A 25,786-nucleotide genomic window follows, 5' to 3' on the forward strand; every position below is an offset into this window, starting at 1 on the left:
GAAGGGAGGGAGAAAGAGAGGGAGAGAAACGTTGATAGGTCGCACACCTCCAACCAGGGACCTGGCCCACAATCCTGGCATGTGCCCTGACCAAGAATTGAACCAGTGACCTTTCGCTGAGCCATCACAGTCAAGGTCAGTGTCACAGATGTTTTGAGAACTGCTGAAAGTTTCCAAGAATTTTTTTTTTTTTTAACATTTTTGGAGAATTAAATCGCTTTGCAGGGTGCTAGCTTCTCAGCCTTCTGCCAGCATCATCTTCTGTATTTTTAATCAGGAACCCAGGTGACAACGGCTTACTGGTCAGGTCAGATTGAAATGGGATTACCAGTCACCTTGGGCTCCCTGCCGGCACTTTCTCAGGCTGCCTCCATCAGACATACTTCACAAGGACTCTGTAGTTATTTCAGATTCAGATTTTTCTCACCTCATGGTCTTGCTCCCTCGTCTTTTCTCAGCTCATCAAACTCACCTTGTGTTATCATCTCCCCCATAGCCTGAACTTCCTTCTCTAAAGTAAGCTGCAACCTGCTTTCCTGCAAGAGGACTAAGCAAAGTCAAGGTTCTCGCTAGTAATAGACAGGGTGTACAGTCCCTCTCTATATCTCAGATCCTGATCGCGGCCTCACTGTACCGCGGGGTTCTTAAAAATATTATGTTTAATTATCGCAGATTTTTCACTGTATCGCGGGACTTTGTGGTACTGTATACGTATGTTGTTAAAGTTACGTAGGTTTAAGAGTGTAGAATAAATGTAAGGTTCCTACTTCGCGGGGGGAGTCTAGAACGTAATACCTGCGATAAGTGAGGGAATACTGTATCTTAAAACTTATGTAAAAGGATGGCTGTTTTGTAAAAAATGCGGAGCATTCTGCCTCAGCCACACTACGTGTATGTTTATTTGTTCATAAATGTAAAGTGTGGTGTATCACCCTGAACCATGGACCAGGAAAGGAGAGTTTTGGGACAAAGCAGTCTCTTGTTTTCTAACTCTGTGATCTAGGTTATTTGATCTCTTGGAGACCTGACGTCCTGGTGTTCAATAATGTTTCCACAATGCTTCCAAGAGTGGATTTATGATTAAATCAGGTAATGCTGGTGAAGGCATCCTGACAATACCCAGCACATAGCATGTGCTGAACAAGATGTTCGTTACGTCTGAGCACTAGTTCCCTTAATAAGCTCAGTGGTATGGATGCTGCTACTGGACTTTATGGTTCTGGAAGGTTTATAATCAATCTGCATGGCTCACGGGGGTCCATGAAAAGTTGACTTTGTAAAGAGGGGGAGGATTTACAGCAGGGACAGAGGGGTGATAATGGGAAAGGAGGGTGTATTAGGCTTGAATGGGAGTCAGGGACAAGCCAGAAAGTGGAAGGCTGGGGCGAGGGTAGGGGGTGGGCCTGATGGAGCTGCTCACTGCCTGCACTTGGGCCACGCACCTTCTTTTTGGCACCCGAAGACTCGGTTTATCTGTGGTTCCTCTCTCGGGCTTTCGAATATTACTGAGAGAGACCTGTGTGCCTCTATCTGTTTCCATGTTGTTGTTTTTTTTTTTTTGCTTCTGTTTAGTCAGAAAGATTTCATGCTTTCAAAATCAGCTTAAAATAAATCAGAGCAGGGGAAATTTTTATTTTTCATTTTGTCAGAGAAGACCTCTCCAGGGTCCCTGGAGAACGCTCTGCCCACACTGACGGGCTATCTGGGGAAGAGTTCTTTCCCGCTCCGTACAAGTCCAGGGGAGGTGCTCCGGATTGGGTTGGGGTGAGCTTCGGCGCAGGGCCTTATGGTCCTTCTCGGGCAGGAACGAGTGGGAGGAATTAGGATGATTTTGGTGTTAGAAGGTAGTCACACTGCCTGTGAAGTGGGAGAGCAGTCTTTGAAAGTGGCCTTGGACTAAATGTCAATTGTGAACTCTTGGGAAAACAATAAAAAAGAAAGAAAGAATAATAACTAGTATGCTAAGAAAAAGAGAAAATCGACTCATGTAAGATGCCTAATTAAGACCACAAAGGGGAAAAAAACACACACACACACAAAAAAACAAACCCAGTGGAACACAAAAAAATGGGAACTTAAAACAAGGGCAGCAAGTAGAACACAGTGATGAACATGGTAGCTATTAATCCAGTTATGTCAACAATGATTTGAATGTTAATGGTCTAAATGCACCAGTTAAAAGACAGAGATGGTGAGAGTGGAGAAAACCAGACCTACCTGCAGTTAGCGACAAGAAATTTTAAAGAAAAAGGCTCACAGAGATTAAAGGTAAATTGATGGAGAGAAATATACCCTGCGAACACTAATCAAAAGGAAGTAGAAGTAGCTACATTAATGTCAAACAGAGGCGACTTGAAAGCCAGGGAAGGTGTCGGAATAAAGAAAGGCATTATATAATGCCCCTAGGCGAGACTAATTACAGGAGAATTTCTCAAGGGGCGGTGGCAAATGTCGGTTGTGGACAGCAGGACGACTTCGATATTGCTAAAGGATAATTTTGAAACATTCCGACAAACACAGAGTGAACACGTGTCAAAGGTCTTACTTAACTCCTTAATTGGTGAAGAAACCCGTCAGATGTTACAACTGGTTTGAAAGAGAATCCAAAGAGCAGACAAGTGTGCAGGGCCATCAGGAATGCTCAGGTGAATTTGCTTAGTAGCCGGAAACTGGTAACGTTCATCGGTAGTAACAGGGCAAGGACGAGTAGCTTTCCGTGGAACACAATGTACGTTTCTAGACACAAGAATCATTTGCATCACAATCAGCCCTCTCCAATTTACAGAACAGCAAAACAGCTCCACGGTCATGAAAGATGGGGAGAGCCCAGACGGGGGACCAGACAAGATACCCACTGGACTTTCAAGCCTTTAACCATTTTCTTTGGCCATGCTGATGGAGGGGTTGGGGAGGCGTGGTCAGAGGAAACAGGTCATTTTTCCAAAGACTGGCTCTAGTCTGAACCAGTCAGTAGCTACCTTGCATTTTCTGCCTCTCCAGAGCTTCTCACGGGCAGGGATGGCGTAGTGAGGGTTTCCGTGTCCAGCACAGAGCTCTGAAGTGCTCAGCACTGGGCTAGGGCCGGGGGGTGGCTGGCGTGTCCCAGCGAGCTCATCCCCCAGGCATTTCCAGTATTCTTAAGTCGTTCCCGTGTTATCTTGTGTCGTCTACCTAAAGCAGACCGTTGTCCATAACTTGCCTTCCGAAAGAGGCGAAAACAGAAATCAGGAGAATTCTCCTCGCCATGCCCCCAGTTTCCTGGCTCTCTCCGGGGTTTGCACATCAGGGCCCGGTTGTAGGTGCGACTGGACTAAGGAGCTGTTACAGTGAGAGCCCAAGTTCTACTTCATGACGGCTTCTATCAAGTCAGATGACCGGCTGCGACCCTCTAGGACAGGGCTGGGGCTTTGATGGCCCTTCTTTCAAATATTTATTATTAGAGAAAAGCATTGAGGACAAATGGGCAGACCTTCGGATACCTGTGGAACAGCATGGAGCATTCCATCTGCGCATCTGTGAGTCCCTTCTCCACACTCAGCAGAAGGGGGGCTCTCCCCTGGCCCGGATTAGTGGAAACCTACCAGGCATGGCCAGGGATTTTCCAACGCTGTCTGCTGAAATTCCTTTATCCTTTTCTGGTTTTTTTGTTTGTTTGTTTTTTAGAAATTAAAAAGATAATGGGTTAAAACATTATTATTATTTTAGTTTTCTTAAAATGTGGGTTTGTTGAAGAGGTTAATTTTTTTTCACTTTATCACGCTGTGAAAATGTTTATCTGAGTCATGATACGCACTGTGTATTGAAATAGTTTTCTCCTTTGAATGACGTCTGTAGCACCCGCCTGCTTCCTCTTCATGAATATGGAGAGGCTCTCTGTATTTTCTATCAGGAAATGCAGCTTTTCAGAACCTGGTTCAACCCAGGGGCCTGTAGGCTGCTCGGCCCGCAGCGTCTTCTGACGGCATCACAGTCTACGTGGCCGCCTAAAAGCAACCTTCCTCCGTCTTGGCGCTTCTCTTCTTTCACCTCTACGCCCACTCAGTTACCAAGTCCGATTGATGCTACTTGCTTGGCTCCCTCCTGACACCCCCCTTTTCTCGGTGCCTCTGTTAATCTTCCCCAGACCCCTCCTTTTCTTGTGGCTGATGTGCCTGCTAGCGGGTCACCCCAGTTCTGGGCTCACGCACGCCTCCCCGCTGGAACATGGGTAACTGTGTTGGTGGTTCCCAACATTTTCTTGAGCAAAGCACCCCCCCCCCAACTTTGAAGTTAAAAAACAAAATGAAACAAAACAAAACACATTAAAAAAACAAAAAGGACCATCCCATGAGAGTAATTGTTCTTTGGATTCTCAAAGGTCAAGAGAAACATAGGCTATTTTCATTTTTTGAGTTTTCCAGAATACTAAAAAAAGTGAAGAAATGCCAAAACAGCTTATGAAAATTGTGGTGTGTTTCAGCTGTTCACAGTTGACAAATTTGTAACTTTAACATGAGAAAAGTATGCAATGTAATTATGCCTTTCACAGGATAATTGGAGGGTTTATTAAAATATCAATTCCTAGTGCTTTATACAATAGATGGTACCATTTGGATTCGGGGAACACCTTCATATTCTGTGATGAGCATACATGTAACATTTTGAAATGTATTTGGGGCTAAACAAAGGCCTAAGAATGTAATAAGTAGGTATTCTTGATGAGAACCAAGAAACCTGGAGATGGGGAAACTAGGGAAGCTGTGTAATGGGGCTGTCAGAGACCCAGGCTTTCCCCGCCTTTTCACTTTTCCATACGCAAGACGTAGGCTTTTGTCACAGCGCTTGCCACCTCATGGTCTCACAATAGCAGCTGTAGCTCCGACCCCGTGTCTTCCTTCCAGTAGGAAGGAGAGAGAAGGGCGAAGGGGAAACATAAGAAAGGCAAAGTTTAACGGGACAAAACGTGTTTTTTCCTTGCTGAGACTTTACGTTTTATTCAGAAAGAGACACCAGCCCCAGGAATTTCCACCTCCCTTTCACTGGCCAAAAGGAGAACATGGTTAGCCACAGCAGTCGGGGAGGCTGGAAAATTGAGTATAGAGTTTCCTAGCCTCCTTAGAAGAGGAAGACAAGTGGAAAGGGAGTTGTGAACGAATGTTGAGTGAGTCCCACTTGCAGCTTCTACCACAGTCTCCTTGTAAACATGCCAGTGTATCTTTGTGGCCGTTGGTACAGCTTTGGGAGGTTTTATCTCATGTCCATTTGGGACCCCTCCTAGAGAGATAGCTTGGGTCACATGACCCTTATGATTCACTGACTGAGAAAGTGGTACAAAAAACTAGGATGTGCGTTTACATTAATTTGTAGTTCATTAATTGCACCTACATATACTGAAAACCTAGTCATATGTATGTAAGGCTTTGTTGCTCTGTCTATAGATAAACTGGGTTTGTGGACCCCTTCCTGTGCTCCTGCTGCTCCTCCTGGGCTTACCACTGCACAGCATGACACTTCCTTTCTGGGACGCAGACATGCTCATATCACCACTGCCACCTGCTTAAAAACCTTTAGTCCTTTTCTTTTTGCCTACGGAACAAATTCTCAGATAATTAGCATTTTATTCAAGGGGCTTTACACTTGGCCCAGCCAACCACTGGCCCTCTCTCTGGTCATCGCTCCCTCCCACTTCGCTCCGGCCTGAATGAACATGGCCACGGCGCTCTGTGAGCCTCTGAGCCTTTGCTCCTGCTGTCTGCACTGAACCTTCTTCTCTCTCCCCTGCCGCTGACGCTCCGCCCCTGCTGGAGACCCACGGCAGATGTCCTGCTGCCCGTACCGCTTTCCCCAGGCCCCTGAAGCCCCGTGGGTAGACCTGCTCTGCCTCCCGAGCACTTTATTTGCCCCTTAGCGATGGTGCACTCACTGCCCGTTTATTGTGATTGCTTAGGAGATGACTGGTTTCCAAGGGAAACAGTCTCGTTTATCTTGCTATTTCTAGAGCCCAGGTTGGAACCTGGCATATGAGGGAATTAATATGTGTCTATTGAATGAGTACAGAGAGAATGAAGGGAAACGGGCGGGGAGCTGACTGTCAGGCTTTTACTGAGTAGAACCAGATCTTCGTTCATACAGAACCAGACGTTCAGTAACAGGACTGGTTTTATTAAGATAGATGTTCAGAACTTTTGAAAAGCTGTCTTGTATGTCAGGAGTTGGAGGGATCCGTTTCCTGCCACTCATGTGCTTTAGTTTTTCTCTTGATTGACGCAAAAGGTGTTTGTGGGACACCGCAAGGGGGCCAGCCTTGACCATGGTGATTATAGAAGTTGCTTGCTGACTCCTGGCTGTCCTCGGGGAAGGTTCAGGGATCCTGGTGTGGTGCTGCCTTTCTGTGTGAAGTCCCTTCGGTCTTAGCAGCAGAGCCGTCTTGCAGACACAACGAACTAGAATGATTTCGTCTGCTGTGAGCTGCAGGTGGCTGGTTAGGGCCTTGGGGAGGCATCCCTGTTCCTACAGATCTGTTCTCCACCCACCTGTCACGTGCAAGACCATTGCCTTTAACGTTCAGCTTATGTATTTGAAGCGTCTGTAGGATGTCAGTGAACACTCAGTGGAATATTCCCTGGGTCTTGATCTTCCAGAAGAATGAACCCATCTTTAGTGAGTTCTAGTCTTAGAGGTGGGGGCACCCTCTTCAGCATGGTGTTTCCATAGAATGGAGTCTTGAAACTGGGCCTTAGGCAAGCTGAGTTCATAGGGGAGACTCCTGTCTGAACGTCCTTACTGTTCTCTAAAATAGTAGTCCTTTGTATACTTTCTAATTGCTAAATAAATAGACAAGTAAATACCAAATCTCTATCAGGAGTTGGAGTTGATTGCCTACTGAAATAAGACAGAATATATAATATCTGTTATACTTAGGAGTGAGGCAAAATATTCAGTGTTAACCTATTTTTGTGTATAAATTAAAAAATTACTTTTCACTGCGTGAGTTGCTCAACCAGTAGCCTTTGGAGCCCTCTCATGTTGGTGGTGATCATGAGAAATACGTAAATGTCCCTTCTCTGCTTTTGAAAACCCCGAGTTGGGCAGAGCAGGACATGGAGTTGGTTGGTGATTCACTGGCACCCCGTCTCTTCCCTCACACTTTAGGGTCTAAGTCGCAGAACTGTCTGTGGAACTCCCTCATCGACGGGCTCACAGGCAACGTCAAGGAAAAGCCACGGCCCACGATCGTCCATGACCCCCGACCGCCAGAGGAAATCCTAGCCGATGAACTGCCCCAGCTCGACAGCCCGGAAGCCTTGGTGAAGACATCCTTCAGGTTTGGTGGCTTGCAGCTCAGTTTGTCCTTTCTTCTTTTGCTTGTGGAGCGATTTCGATCCAGTTGGATGCGTCGTCTGCGTGGCCAGCAAATGACCTCCCTTCTGTGCACGGGGTAAAATTAGGGTTGGTGAAGAAGTGTTGGAATGAACGCTAGGTGGACTTCTGGCTGGGTTTCCTCAGTGTCCCGAAGATCCTATCGGTAGTTGAGTTGCTGTTGGTATTTAATTGGTATTGGCATTTAAATGCTGAGGCAAGGGATTTCTGGATGTTGGTAATTTGAATGGGATTAATGAGTCTTTTGCTTCAAAGGAGGATGCCGTGTGGAGGTAAGTGCATGAACACAAGCCTGCGGTGGAAATGAATTCAGCCCGGTGCCTGCAGTCTTCCTGCGGCGTGGGGGTGGGAGGGGGGGCGGGGGCGTTTCTCATTGGAAGAGGTGTGAGAGCTGCTGCCTCCTGAAAGGAAGCAGGGGTCTCCCCGTGTGGCTTCCAAGTAACTGTGTTCTGTGTTCTCGTTCTTCGTGTATGTAGTCTGCATCTTCCTGCAAAGGCCGCTCGTATTTTCTTTTCATGGTGACTCTGTTCCTGACCTTCTCACCATATAAATGAGAACCAAACTGGGCATGGAGGAGGTGTATAGATGTGATTTCTTTTGTTCCGAATGGGTCTTTCATACTCACGTTTGAAACACATAGTAGTGCTGGTGTCAGAAGTTGAGATTGAATGATTTTGCCAGCCTGCCTTCCTCTCCCCTTTTCTCCCTGTTACCCTGATTTTTCCTCTTTCAGTTTTCGTTCCATCGGATAATGCGTTCATACTTTCCACGTGGCTAGTAGAATATGCAAAGCTCATTTTTCTCCCCTCATAAGCAATGCAGACAGCCCTTGGAGTCCATGAAATATGTTTGAAAAATGTGCTCTCTTTTGCACCCAGGTGATGTGTGTAATCGCTCAGTAAAAGCCATTTCATTGTGTGAAGGTTCTTGGTGGCAGTTGAATTATAGATGAGTTCTGAAAGGAGTGATGAATAGGGGTTTGAATTTCTTTCTATAATGTGGCCGATGCAGTGGTGGGACCAGAATCGCAAGGCAAATGCTTTTATTATTCCTAGCTTGGCTTTGGTTACTACATTGTGGGGTTGCAAACAAAATAAAACCCATTCAAGTAGAGAGAAGTACCGTCTACGAACCTGTGATTCTCTGCATGTGACCGTGGCGGAGGGGAGGGTGAGTGGCAGTCTGGGTCTATGTGTCTTGTCTTGGTTCCTGTCTCTGGTGGAGTCGGCCGCTTCCTGTACAGTCTTCTTGGCACTACTCTTACCTCCCCAGACCAGGTTTGTCGTCTTCAGTGCACAGCTAAAGAACATCTGGTCTGCCAGCCCAACTCCATTACCGTAAACCCTTCTCTTGGCCTTTCCTCAGAGCTCTTTAACAGAGAAAAAGTGCTGATGACCATGAACTTCATTTGATATACTAATGGTATTACGAGTCCGTGTCTTGGTTTCAGAAATAGGTTCCATCAGAAGTGTTAAGGTCAGGACTTATAGCTGGTTCCCTGTAAGACTTGGTGCCGTGGGACACGCAGCCTGGATCAATACGCCACCCGTTCAGCAACCAAAGCTAGAAATCCGTTGGCATCGATTATTCATTTATTAGACTCTTTCAGACAATGTGTGCTGCTCTGGGCCCATTCTTTCTTCCAAAGAAGATAGTTGATTTCAAAGGCAATATTAGAAGGGGACTATTCTCGAATGCTTTGTCCCTAACTGTGGTGGTCACCTCAGTGCCGAGATGGGCGGCATGTAAATTATTATAAGCAAAGTAGTAAAATGTGGGAAAAGTTTACTTCTCAAGCAATGAATTAGAGCAGAATCAGGGTTACCCTTGTTATAATGCCTCTCATTTTCTGCATGCCTTTGGAGGGTAAAGGGAGGAGTGAGTTGTAGCTGGATTTTCAATAATGCTCATAGGGATGTGTCACTCGGGTGTTCTCCCCCCACTTTACTCACGGAGTGAAGAAACCTGAGAGTTGATGACTTCCAGTGTTGGTGACTCTGGAAAATCCAGAAAGAGTGCTGCATTGTAACCCCACACTTATAAGCCTCAGGGGTGCTTCAGGGACGAGGGCTGCTAGTCCCTAAGAGAGGTGGAGGGGTTGGGTTCTGACATGTAGAGCCTCTCAGCCACCATGTTGGGTGTGTGTGTAAGAACACATTTATACACATTGCCACATGCTATTAAGGGTTCAGGTTTTTCTGAAAAGAGTTGAAAATAAACTATACCTGGAGCTTAAGGAAGACAGACAACTCCAGCATCTGACCGGTGACAAAAATCTCAGTACTGGCCACTAGAGGACCTGAGAGAAGGGGAAGAGCTGGCTGCTGAGAGCCTTCTCCCTCCCCCGCCTCTAGTGTGCACCTTTGCAAAGAGGAGACCCAGCCCAGAGTGCACTGAATGTCAAGGAAACCAGCTGTTTACTGAGCATCTTCTATGTTTTGGAACTCCACATTCATTTGCCTATTCAGACTCCCCAAACCCTGGCAAGGTAATGCAATCCCACTTGTACAGGTTAGAAAACCGAGGCTCAGAGAGATCAAACGACTTACTCAAAGTCACCATAGTCCACCTGGCTCCAAAGCTATGGCTTCTCCACCATGTTCACCTTGGCTTTTTTAAAAAAGATTTTATTTATTTATTTATAGAGAGAGGGGAAGAGAGGGAGAAGGAGAAGGAGGGAAGCATCGATGTGCAAGAGATACATTGATTGGTTGCCTCATGCACACCCCCAACTGGAGGTGTGGCCCGCAACCCAGACATGAACCCTGGCTGGGAATCGAACCGGTGACTTTTTGGTTTGCAGTCCACCACTTGATCCACTCAGCCACAGCAGCCAGGGATTCACCTTGGTTTCTGTGCTTCTGGGTTTCTTGTTAGTGAAATAGGATGGTGTGATCGGTGCTACTGATTTGGATGTGTGATTTGGATACATATAGTTTGATGCTTTTCCCGTGAGGCGGATCCCGCTCTGTTAAACTAAACCCCTTTTCTAGTCTCCACTTATGCTTTTAATGTGCCTGCCCCTTTCGGATAGGGTCTCTTCAAGGGGGTGCTTCTCAAACTTCATGTCTGACGATCTCCTTGGGGGGTCCTATTGAACACAGACCCAGATTCATTAGGTCTGGCTTGCAGTCCATGACCCCACGTTTCTAACAGGCTCCCACATGCTGCGAGGGCCCGAGGACCACCCTCTGAGTAGAGAGGCGTGGGGCTTGGGAATACCACGGGTATGAGTTTGCAAACACTCCTCTAAACTACGGGATTTGAGCCTTGGTTCTGGGTCTCAGTTTCCTCATTTCACAAACAGAGACGGGGAAATAGCAACACAGGCCTCGGGGACTGTGGCGAGGATTCGCTGGGCAGATGGATGTGGCAGCCCCCAGTGCCAGTTCTCCCCGTTTTCAAAGCCATGTTTAGGAGTGAACTGGCCCTGCATGCCTTGACGCCTGCTCCCCTGAACCCCTTCTCCTGTGACGGGGTTGTGCGCTGAGCGCCAGGCTGAGAATAGGGGCCCTGCGGGTGCTTCGTGAGTGGGGCTGGCTGCTGGCCTGGCCTGCTTGGACAGCAGTGGGAGTTCTGAAGCCATCAGCGCGTCGGCCGTCCCGGGTACTTCCCTTGAGTTATGTTGAGTTGCCAGGTTTAGATAATTCTGCATTTGGAAGACGAGCCTGCTCACTCCCTAGAGAATCACCAGGGGCTCGGTGAGCTTCTCTGCCCATGTCGGGTGGACATCCTTGGGGTCTGGCAGAAGCGCTTCTGGTCCTATGCGTAGCTTACTGAGAACATGCGGCAGATGGCAGAGGCGCACTGAGCCAACGCCCTCGGCTACAGATGGGGTTCAGGCCTCGTCAGACCCCATCGAATGGACTGTGTTTTCCGTGCAGAATTAAATCATTGAACTCATCCCCATTCTGGCTTTGGCAGTCACTCTTCCACCGGCGGCTGCTGCCAAGAAGCCGGTTTCTGACTTGATTACCTTCAGGAAATGTGCAGTCTAGCTGCTGATACGGCGTGGCGGGGGGCCGTGTCTCCTGCCGCTTCGGACCCCATCCCGGGATGAGTCATAGGTTAAAATTCCCAATTAGCTCATGGGAAGTCGGGTCGCACATCTTTCTCTATCGCTGTATGTGGGTCACCCCCTGGGGACTTTGGGGACACCTACTGTCCTGACTCAGTGCTGCCTCCTGGAGTTGACGGTCCCCCCCCCCCCCATAGCCTTCGCTAATCTGCATCGGCCCAGTCTTCCTCAAATTTGCTCAGGGAAATTCGAAAGAATGAGCTCCGAGGGGTTTCTGCTGCCACGTTGGCTCCCCGTAAGGGACGTATCCAGGCTTTTCTCTTCGTAAGCCAATGTTCGTGGGCAGATTTTTTTGCTGTTGGGAATTGACAAAGCATATATCACGCAGATACCATTGCTCACGCGTTCCATGGTATTTTGGAAAAGAGGGGGTTTGTTTCTGCGGCGGCCCTGTGAGCACCCCTTTCACCTCTTCCACGACAGGGACTGTGTGTGACCCGTGGTCCCAGCCTCTGTGCCAGGAAGTTTGTACCTGTGTTTCCCAGGGGTACACTCGGCCCCTGTCTGAGAGTGTCAGTGATGCTGAGGCCAGATGCTCCGGGGAGACATGCATCTCCTGTGATAGGGACATGGGCTCAGAGACTCCCTGATGGGCTCGCTGAACTTTCTTTAGAGCTGCACTGTGGTCTCAGGCACTTGCACCCAACCTCCTGTACTTCGCTCCTTCACTGGGAGTCCGACCTGTGCACCAGCTCTCCCAGCCTCCCCTGCTCCTTCTCCGTTTTCTCTTACACACATTGCCCCTGATGAGTTTCTTACATGCTGCTTCCTGTCTTGGCATCTGCTCCTCGGAGGACCCTGGCTAATGTGGTTTTCCACCGTGCTATGGTCCCTGGCTGGCCCTCCACTGCCAGCTCCGTGCTATGGCTTAGATATCCCGTCCAGTCCCTCTCTTTGAGTTTCTATTTTATATTTGACGTGTCTCCCCATGGGCCCTAGTGGTGGGGTAAACATGGGGCAAGCCACAGATTTCTTTCGTATCGTGTACTTTTATTTTAGAGGCTTTGCTGAAGCATTGGGATTAATTAAAGAAGCTGCACCGTAAAAAGGGATCATTTTAAATCGTACTCCAACAAGGGAAATAGTCTTTAATGTTGAACTCTGTCCAGACAATTCACTTACGGACACCCTCCAGTTTGCAGGCAGCAGACCTGTCTCCAGGGATGACTTCGCCTAGAGAGAGCATCCTTCTTCAAACCAGACACATTCTCACCAGGCTTGGGGGGGGGTCCAAGTTTCTACACCTAGGAATGGGGCTCATTGGCAGCACCCTCCACCCCTCACTGCGCACCCCTCAGAATAACTCCTAGCGGCACATTTAACAAAGGTTAAGTGACTCCCCTCCACAGGGAAGAGCGGGAGCTTCGGCACCGTCAGGCCAAGGGCGGACACCTGGGAGCCTCCATCCAACTGAGGTCTGTTGAAATTCTCCAATGGTTCTGGGGCAGGCAGTCCAGCCTTTAGCCCTTGGCTACGTGGTCTCCTTGTCAGCTCCATGGGCCGTCTCCCCAGTCACAATCCCAGGGGATTTCTGCGGTTCGGCCTCCGGAGCTTGTAGGAATGTCTGTGGCCCATCCAAACCACACAGAAGCTAAGAGCCAACCTGGGAAAGCTAAGACCCAGCCTCCTTCTGCCTAACTCGGCTGGCCACTGAGTTTACCGGGAGGTAGACCGCCTGGTGTGTGGACAGATGTCCCTCTACAGAGAGAAGACACACTGGTCTCCCCGCTGCCGCTACTCTCTAGAATCCCCCAAGTCAGAAGAGCTGGCCCTGTGTTTCCACCTCTTCTGCATTATAGCCTCCTTCCCCCCAGCACCAGGCCTGGGGCTCAGGCGTGATGGCGGGGGAGGTGAAGAGACAGATTGGCCTCCTGATATGGGACCCTGCCTTGGGAAATAGCTCAGAAGCACCAGATGCTATCCCTTATAAGCTCTTGGTGATGAATGACTGTACTGTGATTGTTTTTTTGTGGTAAAATTAAGGTACCCTAAATAAAAATAAAGGGAAACCCTTTAAAGCTGTGCCCTGCGATGATGCAGATCTGGATATTGCTTGATGGGTGATTGGCCCCTGTCCTCTGCAGCGGGGGCTCTGGCCCATTGTTAATTTCTTGGTAATGTGACCATAGGTTTTACTCTGTACAGATTTTTATTCCTGCTACAGTCTGAGGGCGGGGGTTCCGCCCTTGCTAGCAGCAAAGGAGCAGCTTCCTTCTTATTAGGGACTTTAAAATATCAGACCCTTCTTCCTACTCAAGTGCACATTCGGCAGTCGCCTCCCGTGCCAGGCACTGGAACCACACAGTGAACTGGACCTGTCGTACCTCCCTCCTTCCACCGCCGGCCTCACAGAGATCCACGAGGAATGTGTTGCGTGGCACGTGGTGTAACCGCGCAGCAGACCACCCTGATCACGGAGCGTGGGCTGGGGTCAAGAGGCAGGAAGACACGATGTCTGTTGAAGGAGCTGCTGGATTTGCGTCGAAGGCATGCGGAAGGGAGGCGGTGCTTGGAAAAGTAGAGTCAGGACCAAATATGGTTCCTTGTTCACCACGGGAAGATGCTTTAGTTTTGTTCCAGAGCATGAGGTCATTGGAGCGCTTGGAAATCTTGGGGGAAGTGGAAAGGAGGCTACTTAATTTTTCATTAAGCTACAGGATTAGGACTTACATTTCTATGCCTCAGTCCCCAACACACAGAGCATCAAAATAAAGGTTTTTTGGGCCATGGCAGAGATGGACTGATGGAGCCGGGCAATAGCACGGGGTCTGGACACCTGTCGGGCCTGGAGAGGGGCAAGGGCCATTTGGGGAAAAGAGTGGGGAAAACTGTGTTTTTCCACAAGGATTGGCACAAAGGCCACTTTTTTTTAAAACTTCTAAATGCAGTAGCAGACAGCTCCTCACCTGTAACCTAGCTCTCCCTCCTTTATTGATGACTCTTTTTTAAAAAAGTTATTTATTCATTTGTTTGTTTACTTATTTATTTTTAGAGAGAGGGGAAAGGAGAAAGAGAGGGAGAGAAACATCCCTGTGTGGTTGCCTCTCACTCGCGCCCCCAACTGGGGACCTGACATGCAACCTAGTCATGTGCCCTGACTGGGAATCGGACCAGAGACACTTGATTTTCAGGCCGATGCTCAATCCACTATTGATTACTCTTGAATGCAGCAGAAGTAAGTTTGCTAGGATGAGTCCCCTGCAGACCCTGGGGGTGAGTTTCGCTGGGGAGGGATTGGAGCAAGCGCTGCAGGAACGCCTGTGCTCATTTGGAAGAGGTGACGTTCTGGCTCAGGTGGTGGCGCTCCAGTACTCGGGGCGGGCGCAGGGCAGGCCGTCCCTACGCCTGACTTCAGCACTCTGCAAAGTCAGAAGCTGAAAGATGTCAATCAAATAGCAGACTTGGATTATGGATCCAAACCTTTGATCTGTTCATCATTTCCATTCTCTGAACATGATCCAGATTTAGAATTTGAAAAGGGTGTACGAAGGGGGCTGGATTGTATTTAATACATTATGTGTTTCTCCCATCCTTGGCTGATTATTTTACTGTTGATTATGTCTAGCTGAGAGAGAGAGAGAGAGAGACAGAGGAGACAGAGAGAGAGAGAGAGAGGAAATCAACAAGTTCTAAAGTTACTTCCCTTTCTAACACATTGACCAAGGCCAGCGGCCTCCCCAGGAACCAGGAGTGCGTGCCCTCTGCGCTGGAATTTCATCTTCTCCTGGTCTCTACTCTCTTCAGATTTATTGTCTGCTTTCCATTTCAGGGGTTCCTCGTCCAGGCTGCCCTGAATCCGGCAGTCCTGAGAGCCAGGGCCTGGCCCGCACCGCGGCCACCCCTCTGTGCCCCCTGCCTTCCCCTGTGCTCCCACATCCACCGCCCTGTTCCCGGGTGTCTGCCGGCGTCGCAGGGGCCTCTCCTCTAGTGGCCGCTGTGGCCTGTGCTGACCCTGCGCCCCGATACAGGCTTTGCTGCCTTCCAGTGTTTACCTGGCCCGGGTGTCTCGTGTTCCACAGCGATCACAGAATGAGTCCTCCCACCCCACGGGATGCCATATGTCCACGCCATTTAGGATAACTGAAGTGTCACCAAATGTCCCTTATGCTCTCTTGCTCCAAAAGCCAATTCAACAGTATGGGAGAATGTTGCATGTTTCCTTTTGGGAATGCGCTATGGGGACGTTTCCAGAAGCCTGCAAGGCGTGGGCTATTTTTAGTCACTGTTTCAATGACTGACACCATGTCACTCCCTCTCGGACACCCTGACGTGGACATGTTGCCTCCATTTCTGACTTACCAGCCCTCTTTTCTTCATCTTTTTCAAAGGGAAGTTTTGTCATAAAAATAATGTACTTACCTTGTAGAACATTTGATAAATGATAACATTTTAAAAATTCTGACTATAATCCATACTATCATTTTGGCATCTGTCCTGAAGTCTTTGTATCTGTGCCTTGTTTTTATAGTTATGATCATGGTACGGATACAATTTTGTATCTGTTTTTTTTTAACTGAACATTTTATCTTAAGCATTTTTTCCTGTTGTCACATAATGTGTGTGTATGTGAATGTATGTTGGACATTTAGGTTGTTTCTGGCTTTATACTCTTCTTTTCTTAATTTATTGATTTTCGAGAGAAGAAGGGAGAGAGAAGGAGAGAGAGAGGGACAGAGAGAGAAACATTAATTTGTTGTTCCATTTATTGATGCATTCATTAGTTGCTTCTTATATGTGCCCTGACCAGGGATTGAACCTGCAACCTTGGTGTATCAGGAAGATGCTCTCACCAGCTGAACTACCCAACCAGGGCTCTTCTCAGTCCTTAAAGGAATGCTATGATGAAAATCTTTAGGCACCTGGATATTGCCATATCTCAAGCTGCATCTTATGGCTAAATAACTAGAAGTGGATACACTGGTTCAAAGGGCATCTTTACTCTTGATAAACCACATGGCAGGAAGGGCCCCGAGCAACCTCTTTCCATGGGGCTTCTTCCAGCCATTCTCGTTGGCCCCCTCAGACTGAGTGTGACGGTGCTTGTGTCTCACAGCTCTGGGTTGACTGTTACTATTTTCTCAAGGTAGCCTATGCTGATGGTTTCTGTGACTTCTACTGATACACTCCTCATGGGAGGGGTCCAGTCACTTTCTGTCCTGCTCCTGGTAGGTGTCAATATCGCCCCTCTTTTCCATATTAGCAAAGTAAGTTTTCATGAAGCTGAAGTGACTGGCCCCAGGGCACACAACCGACATACAGCAGAACCAAGAGGAACTTGGCATGCTTCTGGTTCCAAAGCCTCTGTGCGTCCTATTTCCCTGGGCTCCCTGTCTGGAAACAGGAACACAGAGAGTGGCGTCCTAAATTGTTCCTGGGGCTGAGGAGAGGAGGAGACCTGTGCCCAGGAAAGACTTCGTGAGGGTGCTTGCCCTGGAGGAACTTGGGGTTCAGTGGAAGAAATACAGAAGTAAATCAGCAAGGACTGTATGGTGCTGTAACATTTGTTTTACTTACGAAAATGTTAGTTACTTTATTTCATAGTAAGTACAACTAAAATAGTTGCTATTATAGGGATAAACAGAGAAGAGCATTTTTACACACAGCTTTATTAAGATATGATTGATTTAGAGGAGACCACACATATTTAAATACAAATGTCAGACATCCATTTGCATCCACACCTGGGAAGCCATCACTGTAACCAAGGAAGTGACTGTATCCATTGCTCTTAAAGTTCCCTTGGGCCCCTTTGTGATTCTTCCTTCCAGTCCCTCCCCCGGCGACCACTGATGTGCTTTTTGTCACTCTAGATGATATAGATTAGCTTGTATTTTCTAGATATTTGTATAAATGGAATCATATGGTATGTATCCTTAAAAAATCTGCCATCTTTCACTTACTGTAATTATTTTAAGAGTCATCCACGTTGTTGCATGTGTCAATACTGTATTTCTTTGAACTGTTGAGTAGTGTTTTATCAGGTGGCCATCCCATGGCTTGTGTGTCCACGCACATTGATGGGCAATGGCATCTACCAATTTCTGTAGTGTAAATATTCCTACTGTGGCCAATTTCAAGTTACCCACATGAAGTCACAGACATTTGGAAGAGACTCAAGAGACAGTTTTTTCCATATATGCTGGGAAATTTGTCCTGGGCAATAAATACGTATGAGGTTGAGGGGATGGGAGTGTTTCCAGGGAATAGTTGGGAAGTGGAATACCTTCACCTTAGGGAGTTCTTTATTATTCTATTTATGAGGATGGGGGGTGGTTCCCACTTGTAAATAGCTGGTCTGGGGACTTTGCTCATGTGATCACTAAGAAACATTATTGTGTTTACTTAGACTATTTGGCTTGAAGGAATTTACTGCTTAGAAAATAACTATTAAATATGGGTAGGAGTGAGAACTGTTTTTAGGATTTTACACATCTATGATTATTTTAAAGGATGAAAGTAGATACATGAATCTTTTGTGGGGGAGGCTTCTTTAAAATGCTTTACATTCCCTACCTAGACATATTGCTAAATTAACTTCATTTGAGATATCATGTGAATGCAAAATTACTAATTTTCAAAGTTAATAGAAAAAAATGTAGAAAGAAAACTGAGCTGCTTTACTTTGAACTTCACTATTTTATCCATCTTCCTCTCTGTGAGTAACGCATCAGGTTTATAGGGTAACAGTTTCCATTTATAGCAACGTTTTTTATTCCACATGGTCTCAAAATGTTCCCCTCTGATCCCTTTATTCATCACAGACTAGCAGCAGTCACCTGGCAGAAATACCACTGACCTTTGTCCATGACACAAAGGAAGTCTAATCAGGAGATGTCGTCAGACAGGCTGTGAGGGAGGAGGTGGCTTGGAAAAGGGCAATTTTTTTAAAGTAGGGGAATTGGGTCAGGCACGGAGTTGGGAATCCTCGGCATTCACTCATTTACAATAACCATTGGTTGAGCTCCTACTATGTGCCAGATACTGTAGTAAGTACTATGTATGTGACATAAATAAAACAGACATGGTTCCTGTCCTTGTAGGATTTGTAGCCGCAATGCATGGCAGGGAACGAGGACTCAAAGGGGCCTTCCAGAGTTACCATGTTTATTTCAAACAAACATCAAAGAAATCATTGGATCCAGTACTAGCTTTTCCATGCTGTGGCCCCTGGGTGCTGTCTCCGTAACGGCATTTCTGAAACTTACAGGAAGCAGGTACTCTTTGCAGGTTCAGGCAAGTCCCTCCCTTCCCTGTCCCACAGTGACTAAAGCAAAATAATATTGAGGATGTTTTTTTTTTTTTTTTTTTTTCTTGAGGAATCTGTCTTGACCAAGGCCTCTGCACCTCCCTGTGGCTCCAGGTGTGCATTTTTTTCTTCCTCGGGTTAATGGGGACAGCCACTGAGTGTCATGCAGGCTCTTAACCTGGGGCCAGGCACTCAGGGGTGACTTCAGGAGGTCTGAGAATGTCGGAAATGAGGATCCTAGGGCTCCATGCGTATGTTTCAGGGAATATGAAACTTTCAGCAGATTCCGTGAGGGTCTGTGATTCAAAAAAGGCTTCCGCATTGGAAAGGGCTTTGAATAGGTGTCCAGCAACCCGGGCCCTTCTCTAGCCACATCTCAGGTAGGTCGTGAACCTCTGGGCACCTCAGTGCTATCACCTGAACAACAGGGATCCGTGGTTTCCGTTCACACCCCTCGGGCCTATCGTGAGGTCAAAGGAGATAATCGTGCATGAGAGTCCTTAGGAAATGGCCCGATTCCATGCAAAAGGAGGTGGGACACTGCTGATAGCATCAGGGCGGATTGTGATTGTGGAACTGGGCTTTGGGGGTCACGGTGCAGGGCAGGGAGCTGAGCCCGTGGATGAATGAGGCCTCTTTCTCAATCATCAGATAAAGTATTAGAAACCATTCCTATCGCCTCAGTGTCCTCATTCACCCACGCCTTGGGACTGTGGCTGTTGGTCCCCAGCTCATCCTGGGGTGAGAAGCAGGAGGCAGGAGGGAACAGCACGGGAATGACATCGCAGAGAGGAGCAGAAGCCCCCGCCAAAGGGAGAGCCCCCTATTGAACAAGAGTGGGTAAACCTTCCTAATGAGCACGATAGGGAAACATAATTTCCTCTCTCTCTAAAAAATAAATAAAATCTCTAAAAAATAAGAATGTAAAAATGAAAAATGCCGTCAGTTTAAATTCTGTCTTATCTGAAGTCTCAGGGATTCAAAGGGGTCTGCCCCAGCTCTGCCCAAGTGCCCTGCAGTACCCCCCCAGCCCCCCAGGGGGCGATAGAAAACCCGTGTGGGGCTTTGGGTTGTCACAGTGCCTGGGGGTGGCGCTGGGGGAAGACTTTAACGTCCTGAAATACAAAGGACCACCCAACACGAGGAGAAGTTGTTCTACCCCAATGCCAATAGCAACCCATTAAGAAGCTCCTGGTAGAAGCACGCGAATTGCTTTGGGAGCGTTTCCTGCTTCCCCCACACGACCTGCCTCTTCTCCTTCCTCGCTATGTAAACGTTCCCCTTGGGAACAGCAGAAGCTAGAGGATAATCCAGTTCTCAGATGGGAAACTCAGTTCGTATTTATTTATTTATTTTTTTTACTGCAAACAGTGAGCACCGAAATGAAGTGGAAAAATCACGGTCCCAGGAGTCAGAACTCAGGAGTTTCCACCCTGCTTCTGCCATCCGTTTCATTGCTATGCTTTTGGGCGAGTCCCTCAGTTTGATAGTTTGTGAAAAGGATCAATAATGCTGTTTCAGAATTATTTTGAAAATAAAGTAAACGGAGAGAAATGAAACGTATAAAGTGGTAAAATCATCTAAAATATAAGCCATTATTTTGAACAGTTACTAGTAATAATAATTTTACAATAATGAACCATGACGACTGTAGGTATTATTAACAACGCTCATATAAGCATTAAAATCACAGAAAACCCGCTAAAATTATTATAAATTATTATTGTATTATATTTTACGGTACAAATAAGCAGTAATGAAGGAGTTCACTCCTTTGCACCTGAGAGTGAGGACGTTGCTGAGGCCGGAATTCCCGACCCGGCTGCTGTCACTTACTTTTTCCCAGCGTGTGTTGTAGCTGACAGGCACGTGGAAGAGTTAATAATGGGGGAGGGGTGAAAAGCGATGGGTAGGAAGTTGTCAGCTCAAGCCGAAGCATCGCTCTGTTGTTCTTCGGTCAGTAAGCAGTTGCACCCTGCACAGCATCTCTGCAATTAGCCTCTCCTTTTCCATTCTCTCCGGCTATTAGTTTGGCTGGAGTCCTTGGTACCTCTCACCTTTCTCCCATAATAGTTTCCCAACTGGCCTCGCTGCCTTCAGACGCCCCTCCTCCAGTCCATTCTGCATGGGGAAACCTCCCGTGTCTCCCCGCTTGCCTGCAACATCTGTGCTCAGCTGAGGCCATGGGAGACATTGTTGAATCAAAGTAATTTGCTACTACTGGTAATTAGAGAGCAGAAGCCTGTGAATAATTTAGTCTCTTTTTGTTTTACTCTTTAGAAACCAATTAGAGCAAGGTTCACTGTATCATTGCCGTCTAGCGTGGGAGAAGAAGGGTGGGATAAGAGCTAATGCATGGAAAAATCGTGAATCATGCTGTGAATAATGCCCGGATGTGCCCACAGACGGTGTCACTCATCAATTATGTTGTGGGAGAAAATAGTTGAGAACCAGTTACCTGAGGAACAAAATCCATGTTCCTTGGCACATCTTAAAAGGGACCCGTGATGAGGTCCTTATTTTGTCTTGATCCTTCCCTCCCACCACCTCACCTCTTCTGCCTTCTCCCTGCCCCCTCCCCCATGCTGGTCCCCAGCCATACCAGTTGTAATGATATTGATGACTTGGGTGGGGCTGACCCCACCTCCAACCTCCCACGCTGTGCCCTGTTCCCATGCCTGGCTGGCGGAAGTACAAGATTCCTTCAGCCATTAGGATTGGCTGGAGATGGGCAGTTGCCTGTAGCTGGGCCAATAAGAACCAGCCTGTGCTTTTGCAGGAATTATTGGAAAGCGGTGCCAGGCTGGTAGGATGTATGTCTGGGCCTGCCAAGGGTCATGTCGCCGCCAAGGGGAAAAGCCTAGGTCAGTATGAACTGAGGAAGACAGGAGTGCTGAGCGACAGGTGGATGCAAAGTCAGGGTGGCATCGTGGGCCTTCCTGGATGCACTTGAAGCTAGATAAAGCTTGGTTTCATGAGCCGATAGATTGTCTGTCTATGTATCTGTTTTCCTTGTTTAAGTCTGTTTGAGTTCTATTTCTGTCACCTCAAACTAAGTGTCCTGTCCAATAATATACTGGGCTCCCTAGCATCCTAAACCTTGGCAAGCCTCTGTCATGATGTATTTGTTCTTGCTCCTGGCCTGGAATGCCCCTCCCCATCTCTCAACCCAGCAGTGGTCTGTGTGTCTGTCCAGGCCCAAGTAGACACCCCCCCTGCCTCTCCATCTGACCCAGGTGGACTGAGTCTTATCTCGTGTCCCTGTAATCCAGGGTCACATGGGTCATTGCACTTAGTCTTACCGTTAGCTACCTGTGCACTGGAATTTCTGACCCCTTACTCATGAGATCCTTCACTTCACATCCTTTCTTACTGCTGTTTATAGCCCTAACAGTTTGCACAGCTGCTGCGAGGAGACAATCAATATTCGTTGACCTGCATTTAGTGGAACAAGAGAAATAATGAAAGGAAGGAATAAAGACAGAAAGAGAAAAAGAACACCTTGTCCTTTAAAGTGGGAGTCTTGGACTTGAGCTGTGGGTAAAGGGAGATGGGAACAACTTGCTGGATAACACAGGAAACCTATTTAATCTCTTTCTCTGGGAACTGTTTGTACTTGACAGCTGCAAATATATGGTAGCCCCAGATGGGAGGAGCTTAGCACAGCACATGGGAATGACAGGAAGAGCAGCAGAAGCAATGCTAAGTTACACCAAGTTGTGGTCAGGGACACTGTGTCCTGCACAGCTGAAAAACCACCAGCTGATGGGATGTCAGCCTCAGCAATGTCTCTCGGGACTCTTCCCCTCTCACCATTCCCTGGTGCAGGCTGTCCGCTCCCAGGGCTTGCTGCCTGCCTTCTTGAACACACACACACACACACACACACACACACACACACACACACACTTGCGCACACACTTCATCCCAGATGTGGGGTCAGAAGGATGCTGGAGATCTGCTTTGGTCTCACCCTTGCTTACAAAGCGTCCTAAGATATCGCTGTAAAGCATCCCTTATGACTTGCTATGATGTGGCCCGAGCTTTCTTTCACAGCCACATTCCCTAGTATTTCCATTCTTCCCTGTAGTGTTTCAGCTAAGGGGAACCATATGCCAGCCCTTGCTGATGACCATGCTCTGCTCTTTTCTGTTTTGGCGGTTCTCTTAGGTAGATCTCTCCACCTGGAATAGTCAATTCTTAACTCTCTGCCAGACCCAAAGCGTCATCCCTTGAGGCCACAGACTGATGCCACCTCCTCTGCTTTCCACACTCTGAACCGCGCTAGGACGTTCTGCTCATTAGTTATTTGTGTATATAGTCTGTATTAGGATATGCTAGCTGCTCTAACAAACAAGCCTCAAAGCTCAATGGCTAACCACAGCAAAACTTGATTTCTCACTTGGCCAACATCTTATGCAGCTGGAGCATCTCTTCTGTCTGAAAGCCTCCAAGCAGAGACTCTAGAATTTGGGCATCTTCCATGGTGTGGCTTTGTTGTTCAGAGGCATTAGCTTATTGCTGTTGCCTGTACTGTACGTAGGAGAGAGAGAGAGAGAGAGAGGACGGTGGATGGTGTGAGGTGTTGGAAGGCCAGACTGAGAGGTGGTGCATGTTATTTCCACCTACACACCACCGGCCAGAACTTCGTCACTTAGTCACTTAGTCACATGGCACCTGTCTAAAAGCAAGGATAGCTGGGAAATTCGGTTTTCTTGTGGGCCCTGGAAGAGGAAAAGGGATTGGTGAGCCTCTGGCTGGTGCCTTCCACCTTGGTGCGGGATAGGCCGGTCTCACCATTTCTGCACCCTTAGGCGTTTCTGAACACAGTACCTGTCCTGCATGTGTCAGGCAGCAGTGACACTAACGCTCCTGAGGACCTGTGTATGGACAGCGCTGCTCACACTGTCTTTTGCTTCTTTCAGTTTGTTTCCTTGCTCCTCATCAGGGACAAAACCTTAAGTGCCTTCACCTCTCTATCTTCCTCTCCCCACCGTCCCCCATCCTCCTCCTCCTCCTCCTCCTCCTCTGCATCCTCCTTTTTCTTTTCTCTACATCTTTCCTCCTTATCATCAAAGTTTTCCTATTCCCTGTGCCTGCTCTTAACCTACTTATTATTCTCAGTTGCACAGGCCTAGGGATGGGTATGTGTGTGTTTGGGGGAAGGTGAGAAAGAGGGCAGTTATTCCACTTCTTCCTATTCTTTTTTTTTTTTTTTTTTTTTTGTGGGGCGGGGGGGAGATGTTAAATAAACTTTTTATTGGCGGATAACTTTAGATTTACGGAAACGTGGCAACAGTGATACAGATCGTCTGCATATACCCCTCCCCCGGTTTGCCCTGATATTAACATCTTACATTTCTGTGGCACGCTTGTCAGAACGCAGAAACTTGGCACATTTGACCTTGGTATAATGCTATTAACCAAACTACAAACTTCATTCGGATTTTGCTGACTTCTCCACCGATGTCTGTTTTCAGTTCCCGGATCCCGTCTTTGTCGCATGAAGTGTCCCGTGGTAGCACTATCTCCGTTTTGACAGTTTTGAGGAGTACTGGTCGGATGTGTAGAATGCCTCTCAATTTGGGTTTGTTGGACGTTTTTCTTACGACTAGTCTGTGGCTATGGGTTTTTGGGAGGATGACCACCGAGAGGGACTTTTTTCCTCATCCCATTATTTCTGGGGGTATATGATATCCCCATATCACTATGCTAAACCCCATCACTGGGTTGAAACAGTGTGGACCTGATTTCTCCACTGTAAAGTTACTGTTTTCTCCTTTCTGTGCTCTTATTCGTTAAATACCAGACACTAAGTCCAGCCCACACTCAAGGGGGATGGGATTAAGCTCTACTTCCTGCAGGAGAGACTATCTGTTTAATGTTATTTACAGCATCCTATTCTTCATGCTTCCCCACTTAAATGCTTTCAAAGTCTCTAAGCAGATTTGAGCCTCAATGACAGGCATAAATCTTGGCCTCCAAAACCATCTCCCTGACAACTAAATGAAAAGCCTTGAAAATGTTTATTCCACTGGTAGGAGAAAGGGAGTCCATTCTGAGGAATCAAAATAAAGTGAGCGCGTGAACCTATTAGCATATAATCGTTCTGGAAAGTAGCTCGCCCTGGAGTTGGCTGATATCCGGACCCGCTGCCTGAGTCACTCACTGCCTCCATTATTCACGACTGCACCTTCCCACTCAGGGGAGGGGGAGCGAGGCTCCAAGGCCTTTCCCAATTACTGCCAGGGGCTGTGGCAGGCCAGCGCACCGAGGGGCTCTGTGGGTGGGTGAGGGAAGCGGGCAGCAGAGCGCATTTTGCTGCTGTAACAGCTGCAGTCACTCCCCACCTGGCCCGCTAAGAGCATCAGGCATGCCAGAGAGGACCCTGCAGAATGTCTGATAGAGGGTGTGGAGTTTCTGGCTTCCAAGCCTGCTTTCTCAGCTACCAGGAAAAGTGTGAAGGGAATGCTTTTGCAATAAACATCGAAGTGAATCACAGCTCTAATTGTTTTCCATTTATAATCCAGTTGGGTGAGATCACTCACCTAGACAGATCTTTTTATTCTACACGTGAGAATCTACAGGTGGTGTGGAAGGTAAAGCAGCCGAGTGCAAGAACCAGGACTCTTTAAAACTTGTGCGCCAATTCATGTGCTCACTGGGTCATATGCTTCTGAGAGGCAGGAGACGGATGAGAAGTATGTGGGTTTTGGCACCAGGCACACCTGAGTTTCAATCTTGACACAGCCATTTATAATCACGTGACCTTTGCAGCTTTATCTCTCCTGAGTCTCGGATTTCTCCGCTGCAGAATGAAGTCTCTTTGGGTGGTTGTTACAGGGATTGAATAAGATAATGCCTGTTAAGTACCAACTTGGTACTTACTAGATGACTTGCATCAGAATGCTTTTGGTGTAAGTAACGGAAAATTCAACACAAAGTGGCAAAAAGAAACATCACATAAATAGAAATTAATTGAAACGAAATAAAACCACAAGTTCAGTTTCCCATTGCTCTAGCCATATGTTGAGTGTTCAGTGGCCACACGTGGCTGGTAGGTACCGTATTGGACCACACAGTTCACATGACTCTTCCATCAT

The 25,786-nt window shown here is 47.4% G+C and overlaps 1 protein-coding gene across 1 annotated transcript in view; it reads left to right on the top strand.

The window, feature by feature from the left end:
- PDE1C (phosphodiesterase 1C) overlaps positions 1-25,786 on the top strand; it is a 364,455-nt gene that overhangs the window by 57,730 nt on the left and 280,939 nt on the right. The window contains exon 3 of the mRNA XM_090287041.1: positions 7,132-7,303. Within this exon, the coding sequence (XP_090143167.1) occupies positions 7,132-7,303 (172 nt within the window). The remainder of the gene's footprint in view (positions 1-7,131; positions 7,304-25,786) is intronic.

Source organism: Furipterus horrens, unplaced genomic scaffold, assembly GCF_987537825.1.
Source record: "Furipterus horrens unplaced genomic scaffold, mFurHor1.1.pri manual_scaffold_9, whole genome shotgun sequence".
In the NCBI taxonomy this organism is placed as follows: domain Eukaryota; kingdom Metazoa; phylum Chordata; class Mammalia; order Chiroptera; family Furipteridae; genus Furipterus; species Furipterus horrens.